The 14,298-nt window shown below is 44.2% G+C and overlaps 1 protein-coding gene across 2 annotated transcripts in view; it reads left to right on the forward strand.

Moving 5' to 3' along the window:
* Nucleotides 1–11,656, forward strand: part of LOC106611786 (neuronal acetylcholine receptor subunit alpha-7) — a 78,557-nt gene extending 66,901 nt beyond the window's left edge. For both annotated transcript variants that reach the window (XM_014212368.2, XM_014212369.2), the window contains 4 exons: nt 170–364; nt 3,826–3,912; nt 9,299–9,408; nt 9,521–11,656. In XM_014212368.2, coding sequence (XP_014067843.1) covers nt 170–364; nt 3,826–3,912; nt 9,299–9,408; nt 9,521–10,138 — 1,010 coding nt within the window. In that variant the 3' untranslated portion in view covers nt 10,139–11,656. The remainder of the gene's footprint in view (nt 1–169; nt 365–3,825; nt 3,913–9,298; nt 9,409–9,520) is intronic.
* Nucleotides 11,657–14,298: the final 2,642 nt, after the last annotated feature.

Below are 14,298 nucleotides of genomic sequence, written 5' to 3' on the forward strand. Positions count from 1 at the left end.
GAGATCCCCAGCCTGTGTTATGTGTTGCCTATATGTCCTTTGAAATGTGGGGTTCGTACTTGTGTGTGTGTCAAAGAAAATGTGAACAGTCCATCGTTGAATCAATGTAAATGCAGTGATTTTGAATCCCCCCTGTGTGTTTTTTAATGTGTGTGTGTGTGTCTCCTAGGAGTCCCTGCCAAGCGTAATGAGCTGTACTATGACTGCTGTAAGGAGCCCTACCCTGACGTCACCTTCACCGTCACCATGCGAAGACGAACCCTCTACTACGGTCTCAACCTGCTCATCCCCTGTGTCCTCATCTCTGGCCTGGCCCTGCTGGTCTTTCTGCTGCCCGCCGACTCCGGAGAGAAGATCTCCCTGGGTAACGAAGGAACCCCGGGAAGCCAACTTGGAGTTTTGTCTGTTACGGAGTTCTATCTATACTGGACTTCTTTCAGGTTTATTAATAGATATCGCAGGGTCAGCAGTTACCTGTAATCTCTTCCAATTGGTAACTTGCCTTGAACATATCAGAGAAACTGTCAGTCTAACAAGTCAGTTTGGCCAAGAGGTTATAAGTCTGACAATCTTATCTCGCTCGCTCTACCAGAATTTTGCCGGAGGTACAGCCGACTAGCGCTGTCTAACGCTACTGTACCTGGCAAAAAAAATATGTTATTATCATTTTTTTTACAAATTGATATTTGAAGTCAAAGTATCGATATAATATTGTCCAAAATATTATTGCGATATGTAACTGTATACATATTTCAAATCAAATCAAAATGTATTTGTCATGTGCGCCGAATACAACAGGTGTAGACCTTACAGTGAAATGCTTACGTACAGGCTCTAACCAATAGTGCAAAAAAGGTATTAGGTGAACAATAGGTAAGTAAAGAAATAAAAACAACAGTAAAAAGACAGGCTATATACAGTAACGAGGCTATAAAAGTAGCGAGGCTACATACAGACACCGGTTAGTCAGGCTGATTGAGGTAGTATTTACATGTAGATATGGTTAAAATGACTATGCATATATGATGAACAAAGAGTAGCAGTAGCGTAAATGAGGGGTTGGCGTGTGTTGGGTGGCGGGACACAATGCAGATAGCCCGGTTAGCTAATGTGCGGGGGCACTGGTTGGTTGGCCCAGTTGAGGTAGTATGTACATGAATGTATAGTTAAAGCGACTATGCATATATGATAAACGGAGAGTAGCAGCAGCGTAAAAGAGGGGTTGGGGGGGGGGGGCACACAATGCAAATAATCCGGGTAGCCATTTGATTACCTGTTCAGGAGTCTTATGGCTTGGGGGTAAAAACTGTTGAGAAGCCTTTTTGTCCTAGACTTGGCACTCCGGTACCGCTTGCCATGCGGTAGTAGAGAGAAAGGTCTATGACTGGGGTGGCTGGGGTCTTTGACAATTTGTATGGCCTTCCTCTGACACTGCCTGGTGTAGAGGTCCTGGATGGCAGGCAGCTTAGCCCCAGTGATGTACTGGGCCGTACGCACTACCCTCTGTGGTGCCTTGCGGTCAGAGGCTGAGCAATTGCCGTACCAGGCAATGATGCAACATGTCAGGATGCTCTCGATGTTGCAGCTGTAGAACCTTTTGAGGATCTCAGGACCCATGCCAAATCTTTTTAGTTTCCTGAGGGGGAATAGGCTTTGTTGTGCCCTCTTCACGACTGTCTTGGTGTGTTTGGACCATTCTAGTTTGTTGTTGATGTGGACACCAAGGAACTTGAAACTCTCAACCTGCTCTACTACAGCCCCGTCGATGAGAATGGGGGCTGCTCGGTCCTCCTTTTCCTGTAGTCCACAATCATCTCCTTAGTCTTGGTTACGTTGAGGGATAGGTTGTTATTCTGGCACCTTCCGGCCAGGTCTCAAACCTCCTCCCTATAGGCTGTCTCGTTGTTGTCGGTGATCAGGCCTACCACTGTTGTGTCGTCTGCAAACTTAATGATGGTGTTGGAGTCGTGCCTGGCCATGCAGTCATGGGTGAACAGGGAGTACAGGAGGGGACTGAGCATGCACCCCTGGGGAGCTCCAGTGTTGAGGATCAGTATGGCAGATGTGTTGCTACCTACCCTCACCACCTGGGGGCGGCCCGTCAGGAAGTCCAGGATCCAGTTGCAGAGGGAGGTGTTTAGTCCCAGGATCCTTAGCTTAGTGATGAGCTTTGAGGGTACTATGGTGTTGAACGCTGAGCTGTAGTCAATGAATAGCATTCTCACATAAGTGTTCCTTTTGTCCAGGTGGGAAAGGGCAGTGTGGAGTGCAATAGAGATTGCATCATCTGTGGATCTGTTTGGGCGGTATGCAAATTGGACTGGGTCTAGGGTTTCTGGGATAATGGTGTTGATGTGAGCCATTACCAACCATTCAAAGCACTTCATGGCTACGGACGTGAGTGCTACGGGTCTGTAGTCAATTAGGCAGGTTGCCTTTGTGTTCTTGGGCAAAGGGACTATGGTGGTCTGCTTGAAACATGTTGGTATTATAGACTCAATCAGGGACATGTTGAAAATGTCAGTGAAGACACCTGCCAGTTGGTCAGCACATGCCCGGAACACACATCCTGGTAATCCATCTGACCCCGCAGCCTTGTGTATGTTGACCTGTTTAAAGGTCTTACTCACGTCAGCTACGGAGAGCGTGATCACACAGTCGTCCGGAACAGCTGATGCTCTCATGCATGCCTCAGTTTTGCTTGCCTCGAAGCAAGCATAGAAGTGATTTAGCTCATCTGATAGGCTCGTGTCACTGGGCAGCTTGCGGCTGTGATTCCCTTTGTAGTCTGTAATAGTTTGCAAGCCCTGCCACATAAGACGAGCGTCGGAGCCGGTGTAGTATGATTCAATCTTAGCCCTGTATTGACGCTTTGCCTGTTTGATGGTTCGTCGCAGGGCACAGCAGGATTTCTTGTAAGCTTCCGGGTTAGAGTCCCGCACCTTGAAAGCGGCAGCTCTACCCTTTAGCTCAGTGCGAATGTGGCCTGTAATCCATGGCTTCTGGTTGGGGTATGTACCTACAGTCACTGTGGGGACGACGTCCTCGATGCACTTATTGATAAAGCCAGTGACCGATGTGGTGTACTCCTCAATGCCAATGGAAGAATCCCGGAACGTGTTCCAGTCTGTGATAGCAAAACAGTCCTGTAGTTTAGCATCTGCTTCATCTGACCACTTTTTTTATAGACCAAGTCACTGGTGCTTCCTGCTTTAATTTTTGCTTGTAACCAGGAATCAGGAGGATAGAATTGTGGTCGGATTTACTAAATGGAGGGCGAGGGAGAGCTTTGTATGCATGTCTGTGTGTGGAGTAAAGGTGATCTAGAATTGTTTTCCCTCTGGTTGCACATGTGACATGTTGATAGAAATTTGGTAGAACCGATTTAAGTTATTTTCCCCTATCACAAATAGAAATGTGTGTTTACAACAACCCAGTAGTCAGTAGCAGTGTAACAGACATAAACAGGCACAGCAGGCGAGCAGATTACTTATGAAGGACGACAGTGGTTTGTTGATTCCCTGACTGTCGCTGCATGTTTAACATCTTATGACATCATCAGCTCACCTGGGCATAACCTCTGGTCCTGTGTTGGCTGGTCCACAGCTAGCCATGCATAAAACTTCACTGAATATTACTGCGACAGGTTGGGCTGAGGCAGCACACATACACACACACACACCACCCCTGTCCCTCTAGACCTGCTTGTCTTTTATCATGCTATACTTAACAGGTAGAAGGACTTATTCTTGCTCTCTCTCTCTCTCTCGCTCTCTCTCTCTCTCTCTCTCTCTTTGTCTTTGTCTCGCCTCTGTCTTTCTCCAGGTATCACGGTCTTGCTCTCTCTAACAGTCTTCATGCTACTGGTTGCTGAGATCATGCCCGCCACCTCAGACTCTGTGCCTCTCATCGGTGGGTTCTGTGTGTGTGTGTGTTATATATATGTTATCCTCTGTCCTCTTATGGTTTGGTTTGATTGGCTTTGCATTAGTGAGTGTAAAGCCAGAGTGTTTGTATTAATGAGTGTGTGCAAATCTTGTGTTAATGTGTATGTTAATACAGTCTGTGATCCTCTGATGGCCTCGCTAGGTTCGACTAGCGGTACATTAATAAGTTATTAATGTCAGTGAGGGCTCAGAACCTATGTACTAGGGTGTCCAATCAAAAACATACAGTACCAGTCAAAAGTTTGGACACACCTACTCATTCAAGGGTTTTTCTTTATTTTTACTATTTTCTACATTGTAGAATAATAGCGAAGACATCAAAACTATGAAATAACACATGAAATAACACATATGTAATCATGTAGTAACCAAACACGTAGTCAACCTTTGCCTTGATGACAGTTTTTCACACTCTTGGCATTCTCTCAACCAGCTTCACCTGGAATGCTTTCCCAACAGTCTTGAAGGAGTTCCCACATATGCTGAGCACTTGTTGGCTGCTTTTCCTTCAGTCTGCGGTTCAACTCATCCCAAACCATCTCATTTGGGTTGAGGTCAGGTGATTGTGGAGGCCAGGTCATCTGATGCAGCACTACATCACTCTCCTTGGTTAAATAGCTCTCACACATCCTGGAGGTGTGTTTTGGGTCATTGTCCAGTTGGAAAACAAATGATAGTCCCACTAAGCTCAAACCAGATGGGATGGCGTATCGCTGCAGAATACTGTGGTACCCATGCTGGTTAAGTGTGCATTGAATTATAAATAAATCACAGACTGTGTCACCAGCAAATCACACCTCCTCCTCCATGCTTCACAGTGGGAATCACACATGCGGAGATCATCTGTTCTCCTACTCTGCGTCTCACAAAGACACTGCGATTGGAACCAAAATCGTAAATTTGGATTCATCAGACAAAAGGACAGATTTCCACCGGTCTAATGTCCATTGCTTGTGTTTCTTGGCCCAAGCAAGTCTCTTCTTATTGCTGACCTTTAGTACTGGTTTCTTTGCAGAAGTTCATCCATGAAGGCCTGATTCATGCAGTCTCCTCTGAACAGTTGATGTTCAGATGTGTCTGTTACTTGAACTCTGTGAAGCATTTATTTGGGCTGGTAACTCTAATGAACTTATCCTCTGCAGCAGAGGTACCTCTGGGTATTCCTTTCCTGTGGCGGTCCTCATGAGAGCCAGTTTCATCATTAATTGTCATGTTTAACCTCTCTAGGGTCGGCGGGACGAAATCGTCCCACCTACTCAACAGCCAGTTGAATCCCGTGGCGCGTTATTCAAATACCTTAGAAATGCTATTACTTCAATTTCTCAAACATATGACTATTTTACACCATTTTAAAGACAAGACTCTCGTTAATCTAACCACACTGTCCGATTTCAAAAAGGCTTTACAACGAAAGCAAAACATTAGATTATGTCAGCAGAGTACCCAGCCAGAAATAATCAGACACCCATTTTTCAAGCTAGCATATAATGTCACATAAACCCAAACCACAGCTAAATGCAGCACTAACCTTTGATGATCTTCATCAGATGACACTCCTAGGATATTATGTTATACAATACATGCATGTTTTGTTCAATCAAGTTAATATTTATATCAAAAACCAGCTTTTTACATTAGCATGTGACGTTCAGAACTAGCATACCCCCCGCAAACTTCCGGTGAATTTACTAAATTACTCACGATAAACATTCACAAAAAACATAACAATTATTTTAAGAATTATAGATACAGAACTTCTCTATGCACTCGATATGTCCGATTTTAAAATAGCTTTTTGGTGAAAGCACATTTTGCAATATTCTCAGTAGATAGCCTGGCATCACAGGGCTAGCTATTTAGACACCCACCAAGTTTAGCACTCACCAAAATCAGATTTACTATAAGAAAAATTTTATTACCTTTGCTGTCTTCGTCAGAATGCACTCCCAGGACTTCTACTTCAATAACAAATGTTGGTTTGGTTCAAAATAATCCATAGTTATGTTCAAATATCCTCTGTTTTTTTTCGTGCATTCAAGACACTATCCGAATGGTAAAGAAGGGTGACACGCACGACGCATTTCGTGACAAAAAAATTGTAAATATTCCATTACCGTACTTCGAAGCATGTCAACCGCTGTTTAAAATCAATTTTTATTCTATTTTTCTCGTAAAAAAGTGATAATATTCCGACCGGGAATCTGTGTTTAGGTTCAAAGACGATAGAAAATAAAAACATGGGGTCGACTCGTGCACGTGCCTCAGCCCATTGTCCTCTGATAGAGCACTTGCCAAAAGCGCTAATGTGTTTCAGCCTGGGGCTGGAATTACATCGTTCAGCTTTTTCCCGCCTTCTGAGAGCCTATGGGAGCCATAGGAAGTGTCACGTTACAGCAAACATCCTCAGTCTTCAATAAACAGAGTCAAGAAGCTCAAGGAATGGTCAGACAGGCCACTTCCTGTAAGGAATCTTCTCAGGTTTTTGCCTGCCATATGAGTTCTGTTATACTCACAGACACCATTCAAACAGTTTTAGAAACTTTTGGGTGTTTTCTATCCAAAGCCAATAATTATATGCATATTCTAGTTACTGGGCAGGAGTAGTAACCAGATTAAATCGGGTACGTTTTTTTATCCGGCCGTGCAAATACTGCCCCCTATCCCCAACAGGTTAACAATTTGTTGTTTTCATCTGTGTACATATGTGTTATTTCATAGTGAAGACAACAAAACTATTATTCTACAATGTAGAAAACAGTAGAAATACAGAAACGCCCTTGAATGAGTAGGTGTGTCCAAACTTTTTACAGGTACTGTATATTTTGACCAATGGGTAAAGTAATGTTAATTGTGTCGAAATTGAATGGTCCAAACCTCAGGTCTCTATCATATTCCATTCAAAAGTAATTGGAGTTTTTAACCTTGTAGGATGGCCAGAATTAAGGTGACTGGCCAGAGAAAAGGTGGTAAATAAAAATATCTGGAAAATGTTATCCCGTCAGCTAGGCTGGATTCTGTGCAAGAATGAAGGCTACAGGCTACCTGACAGGCTCATTTTCCCATTGAAAATCTTTATTCTCGAATCCGCCGGACATAAAAGAATATAGAGGTCAGATGGGTATCGATTTAGAGACATGACATGTTATAGTATACGCTTTTCATATACATTTTTCGAAGAACCAGCATATCTCTGTGAAATGTCAAAGGAGCACTGAGCATATACTCTACCAAAGAAAGGAGGACCAAGGCACTCTTCATATCATTCATTAAAATGCCTTTATTTGTATGGCTTTGTTCAATGGAAACAAAATGTCAAAAATCCAACGGGTTTCGGCTGCATCAGATTTTTTTCACCATTCCACCTATTCCACTCCAGCCATTACCACGAGCCCGTCCTCCCAAATGAATGTGCCACCAGCCTCCTGTGATATGCGTCCAGTATGTCAGTGTCAATCCCCTGATGTTATAATGGAGCGGGATGGTGTTGGAACAGGCTGTCTATGACGATGATACTGTCAACGTTATTAGTAGGCTGTGACGAGCCAGGCTCCCCGTGAGGAGAGGAAGAAGAGCAGGACGGAAGGCTGGATGGATGGAGGGAGGGAGGGAGGTGAGTAACCTTTAGGGGGAAAGGTTCTGAGAGAGAACTTCAAAGGCTTCAGCTGCTGCGATGAGACACTCGTGATATGAGGGTAAAACGCTCACTAATTCACCCATCCCCTCTCTGGTGTGGAGACCTAGGAGGAGTGTGTGTGTATGTGTATGTCTGTAGACCTATGCAGTTTCTATCAATCTTCCTGCAAAATAGTCCCACATTTGTTTACCATGTAAATATCTGTGTATTTGTATTAGCACCAGAAACTGTTAGTTGCGGTTAGTTGTGTTTCTGATGTAATCAGTCAGATTTGATGTGCCATTGACCAGCAGGGAGGCCCAGTACTCAGCGCTTAAAAACGTTGAGGAGTCAAATAAAACTGAATGATACCCGTTTTCGCTATGAACTACACAGCGTGTTTGCCTGCCAGTGAGTTATACTCCAGAAGCTGCCTATTCATTTCAGTCTGTTTGTTTTCAGTCTCACTCCTGCTTACTAGAAGGCCACTGTGTATGCAGGCTTTTGTTCCAGACCAGCACTAACACACCTGATCCGTCAAATCCACATGTTGATGATTAGTCGATTGGTTGAATGTGTTTTTTGGGCCTCGAGACACTGAACCACAGTCAGGGTACTGATGAGGTCCCACTATACCCAAAAAGTGGCAATGTCAGCACCCTCTCTCATCTTCCCCCCCATCCTACCCTTCCCTGCTCCATCTCTGTGTGTCTCACTCTAACACACTCATGTAGTTTTGTGTGTGTGTGAATGTGAAGCTGCTGACAGGCTCCGATGGGGATGGGCTGCGTAGAGTTCTAAGTGAAGGGCAGTGTTAGTCAGCACTCTGTAGGTCTGTAGGGGCATCCCTGCACTTCCCACCTCCACTCTGCTGGATTAGACTCTGGCAGGACTGCTATCTGGTGTCTTCATCCAACTCCTCTTCCTTATTAGAATCCAACTCTTCTCCTGGATCCACCTCCTCCTCTTTCTCATGCTTATCTTCATTTGTGTTCTGCTTCCGTGTTTTCCTCCTCCTCTTTTCTCCTGCTCCCTCTCTTACACTTCACCATACTCTGTCTTCTCTATTTCCTCCTCTATTTCACTCCTCCTCCACTTCCTCTCTTCCCCCTCCTCCTCTCTTCTCTCCCTCCCTCCCTCCCTCCCTCCCTCCCTCCCTCCCTCCCTCCCTCCCTCCCTCCCTCCCTCCCTCCCTCCCTCTTCCTAAGCCGACTAGGGATAACCCTAACCCCTGATCCCACAGTCGGTCATGTGCACTTTGCCCTGCTAGCATTTCTTCTTGTCTGAACTGTTTAGCGGTTGTTTGCTAACAGAGAGGGGGAGGGGGGTGTGACTGGCCTGGGAGGCAGCTACAGAGCTGAGATATTTGGGGAAGAACAGTGTTGAGTTAACGCTTGAGTGGGGTGAAGCTTCCCTCACATCCCTCCCTCCCTGCCTCCCCCCAGTCCCTCCCCTGAGAGAACCCATTCATGATGTGCCCTCAATGACTCAGCACTAAAGCTCTGTGTTTTTGGCCTTTTGTTCTGTTTTACTGCTGTTATTTTATTGGGTTGCTTGATTTTCCACTGATATACAACGACACATTCAACTGGCGACCTATTCCCTATTTAGTGCACAGCTTTTGCCATGACCAGTGCCATTTGGGACACACAATCTCTTTTTTATTTTGGTCAGTGTCTGTATCACGTGTGATGTTACTGTGTTAATGTTTGATGTGGTTGTGGCTTTTGTTTTGTAGCTCAGTACTTTGCCAGTACAATGATGATAGTGGGTCTGTCTGTGGTGGTGACTGTTCTGGTCCTGCAGTTCCATCACCACGACCCTCAGGGCGGCAAGATGCCCAGATGGGTGAGTCCCGTTCCTAATCTTCATCGTATCCCTCATCATCATTATCGTTGTTGTCACCATCGTCGCCATTGTGTGTGTGTTTCAGTCTCAACCCCCTCTTCTCTCTGTCCAGGTCAGGGTAGTGCTGTTGAACTGGTGTGCCTGGTTTCTGCGAATGAAACAGCCAGGTGAGGAGCGCAAACCCGCTGGCTACCAGTACCGCCATCCTCCCCAGCAACATTCCAGCGCCAGCTCCATCGAGATGGGACCTATGGGCACCGTGACGGGCATCACCCCGCCCCTCTCCCAGGCCCCCTGCCCCACTGGCACTTCCAATGGCAGCATGAGCCTCTACTTCAGCTACAATGCTGTGGAGAGCCCCCGCTGTCTCCCCTCCAGCGACTCAGGCGTGGCGTCGGGGGGACTGGCCCAAGGGACCCCCTGCGAGGAGGCTGAGCCCCCAGGGGGAGGTGCTGGAAGAGGGAGAGGAGGTGGTGGAGGAGGAGGGGGGTTGATCTTTACTCCTCCGGAAGTCTTTCAGATCCTGGAGGAGGTGTCGTATATCGCCCAGCGCTTCAGGGACCAGGATGAGGAAGTTGCGATCTGCAGCGAGTGGAAGTTTGCTGCTGCCGTGGTGGACAGGCTGTGTCTGGTGGCCTTCACTCTGTTCTCCATCATCGGCACCTTCACCATCCTCATGTCTGCTCCCAACTTCTTGGAGGCCGTCACCAAGGACTATCTAAAGAAGTAGTGTCAATGTATTAAACCGTATAGGCCAGTTTCCCCAGACACAGATTAAGCCTAGGCCTGGACTAAGAACCACTTTCAATGGAGAATCTCCATTCAGCATGCTTTGTAGTACAGGACTAGGCCAATGCTGTGTACGGGAAACAAGCCTTACATGTTCTATCCAGATTATTCTGGAGTATATTTGAGAAAATTGATTTTAATGTAAATAGATGTACACTGAACATGTATCAATGCAAGGGTTCTCCATAGTCCCTCTCCTCTGCTTAGATCCAGCTTAACTGAGGTTGTTCCTGTTTGTTGCCTTGCCATCCAGATATCTCATTATAATATCAACTCGACCTTTGAACTTTGGATTCCTGGGCATGCATTCTACGACCTTTAGAACTTTACTGGACATTCTGGACTTTGTGACATTATGTAGCATTGTTAAAGTAACTGTGTAAATACAGAGATGTTTCACTGTGGCTATGACCTTATCGTATTCGAACCATTTACTTTCACTATATTATAAGTTTGCTTACTGTACGTACACGCCGTTTACTTTTTGCTTGTCGATTCTAAATAGCAGCTAACTTTGTCACGGGTGTAGAAGTAGTTGGGTGTTCTCTAGGTCCGCAAATGACGTCATTAACTCTGACATTGACTGTGCCACTCTGTGATAACATTGAATGATTTGTGACGTCATGATGTAAGACTCACATGTACATTAGAAGAGGACTCAACCTGCAACAGCCTTCAACAACCTGCAAAAACCTGCAACAACAGGAGCTATGGAAACAAACCACTGGACAAAGACATGACCATGCGACTATCAGTGGAACCTGAACTACTGCACCAGCTGCTAGGCGGAAGAAACTCCTGCTGAGATGGAGGCTGTCCTAATATAAAAGGGTGGCAGGAAGTCCAGGTTTAGAGTGTTGGGCCAGTAACCGAAAGGTTGCTGGTTCGAATCCCAGAGCTGACTAGGTGAAACATCTGTCGATGTTCCCTCTGGACAAGAGCGTCTGTTAAATGACTAAAATGTAGTATTGACACCGTAATGCCCCCATACATCAGATAGATACACGTAGTATTAGTAATTGCAATCACTTGATATGTGTTGTATATAGGGGAATGGATATAGTGGTGTACATTAACATGGAGGATGTCTGTCTCGTGATGACTTCATAGAGGTTACTATGACTAAAGATCACAGGGGCTGACTCTTCCTGTTTTTATTGATTGAAACAAACGAAGATGTCATGTTTTGTTTTAATGTGGTATTATTATCCATAAAGACCATGGTATATGAGTGCTCTCAGGGCAGATAGTTAAGTTCAATGACTAATCGACTGCCTGTCATGTCAGTGAGGGAGTCCGTGCATCTATCTTTTTCTATTAATAACCATTGTTACTGTGTACTGAACATATTCCCCCCACCCCACAGTCAGTCTTCCTCTGTTGTATCGGTTGTCACACTGCTGTCCTTCTCTTCCTGTGATTTCGTTGCACTTCCCTAATAAACCTCCCATGTAGCCTAAGAAAAGATCAACCTGGACTATCCATATGGGCATGAATGGAACAGGAGAGAGTCTGACTGGGTGTATGTGTGACCGACCGCCTTGATTCGGTCTTATGTAGCACAATTTGAAACTGATTTTTTTTTTACATTTGATAAAAGCAGAGACTCAGAGCTACAAAATGATATGTCATACACTGCATTTGAGGAACAATGGGAAAGTAATTCTGCTTTGAAAGTTGACAAGCTTGTAACCTCACTTTGAGAAAATGGCCTTTGAATGTTTTGGTATCTACTGGAGAGCTATTCTTTGTCTACACCCATTTAGCATCGTTCACACCCTCTTAAGCTTTTGCCCCACCCATCTCTTTAATGGTTGATCCGAGTGTTCTGTCCTAACAACAACAGTCAAGCAATCAAGCTAACTGGCTAACGTTGGCTAGCTTGCTAGGTACTTCCAGACACAAATGAGAGAACTGCTCGCCCTAGCAGAGGTGGTTAGGCAGTTTTTTTGTTATCCGGAGCGTTGATGAATGCAACTGTGCTGCTGGCAACAATTTACGCTTTTTTGCCAATGTTTACTGACAGCAGCCATATTAAACGGGTGTTGAGCGTTCGTAAATTCATCAGTTATTCTGCGATCTATTGAAATAGTGAAATAGACATTCTATTGAAATAGTTACTTGCATAGTGGAGTCTTTTGTTAAGACATCTAGCTAGCTAGGTAAAAAATGAAACATAATCCCAACTCATGATGTTACTACCCTGCATGAATCTGCAGGTAGCTAACCAACCAGGTTCAATGTTAGCTAGCTAACATTAGGCTATAACTAGCAAAGCAAATGGCTCTAAGATACGAGTAATACGATCACACACTTATTGTTAGCTACCTAGCTAGCTAACAGTACACTTTAACCTGAAATAGAAATTACTTTCTGTCAAAATTAGAAACGTGTAATATCTGAAAATGTAGTTAGCTAGACTATCTTGCCCGTATACCTCATAGATGGACGCTTCTCCCTGTCAAGGATGCCATGGTTGCCCTTAGTTTGAAGATGTAATATGGAGACAGGTGTTTTCTCCATCTCCTTAGCTATCATACTCTAATTCCACTGATTTCAAAACTCGGTCCTCCAAAAAGTGAAGATAAACACTTATGCAGTTCTACGACGCAATACATTTTTTTAAAGCAGCGTTAGACAGGATTACCTACACAAACTGATCAGCTCAAATAGACAGAAGCATGCTATATGGCAGACCAATCCCAACTCATCTATCGCGATGTCCAGCCCACACATTATTTCAGACAATCATGGCTAGCGGGAAGGTTGCTGACTTTTCCTGTGGCTAAACCAACTAGGGTCATAATTTTGAATTTAAAAAAAAAAAATTACGTTCAAACGGCTCTCCTGTGAAGTAGTGACCCGGCTCTCCTGTGAAGTAGTTTCCTGAAACGAGTCACATATGGGCCTACTGCGTGAATATGGGCTGACTGGGTGTATATGGGCTGACTGGGACTTAGACCACAGAAATATTTAAATATCCAAGGGATCTCTCCATATTGCAGGCAAATCATTATTAGCAGGTTTAGGTAGGTTACTTTCCAAATGTAATCCGTTACAGTTACTAGTTACGGTCCAGAATTGTAATCAGTAACCTGATTTTTGGATTACCCAAACTCAGTAATGTAATCGGATTACTTTCAGTTAATTTTGGATTACTTTTACTTTAAAGAGATACTTTTGTGTACTTTTTAGCCATTAGTTCTGAAAGTAGCGATCATGAGCTAAAAGTGGTCCCCGAAAATTGGGTACTACGTCACATGCAAATTTGTACATCACGTCATTGCTCTCGCTCTCACTCTCCTGTATGTCCATGATGTGCCTCTTGCTAGCTGTCACTCAAATGGTGAAGGGTTGAAGTTGGCGCAGCACAGCTTCCAGAAAAACAGTCGCTTTCAACTAGGAATTTCGTGGCTAATTGAGGTAAGAGAGTAATTCTGCTCATGGATTATGCATGTATGAACTACACATTAACACATATTGCCCAAAGCGTGAGGTTTAAAAAAATACTTAATAGTCGTCAGAGTTTCGGAGCATGTCTTTAAGAGGCGTTAGAAGACAAAAAGGGTCCATTAAACACATTTAATGTGTCATCATAGTGGTCTCTGACTTGGTCAGACTCGCTCAGGTGGAACAAATTTAAAATTGCGCATTTTTTCAATGCTAAATTGAATGTAATTGAGAAAACAGAAAGGTGTCAATGTATTTTTAAAAGTAAAAAAAAAGCAATCCAAAAAGTAATCTAGTTCTTAAAAAGTATCTAATCTGATTTGAATATTTTTGCTGGTAACGCAACTAATCAGTTAGTTTTGTTTGTAATCAGATTACATGTAATCAACCCACACCAGATTATTAGCCTCAATGCCCTAGCATTCTACTCTCACTGCTACAGTAGCTGACCATCCATGAGTCTTGCAACACGTTCACCAATCGAGGCCATGGGACTGTAAGGTTCTGACAATTTTGTCAAAAATGAGTTAGTCGCATATAATTGATCTTTGGATAGGTCTTCAGATGACTGTGAAGTTATATTTTTGGAAAAAACACATTTTAAGTGCAACAAATGAAAGTTCTATCTGCCTAAAACCATTTGAACTTGGC

Source organism: Salmo salar, chromosome ssa09 (genome assembly GCF_905237065.1).
Source record: "Salmo salar chromosome ssa09, Ssal_v3.1, whole genome shotgun sequence".
In the NCBI taxonomy this organism is placed as follows: domain Eukaryota; kingdom Metazoa; phylum Chordata; class Actinopteri; order Salmoniformes; family Salmonidae; genus Salmo; species Salmo salar.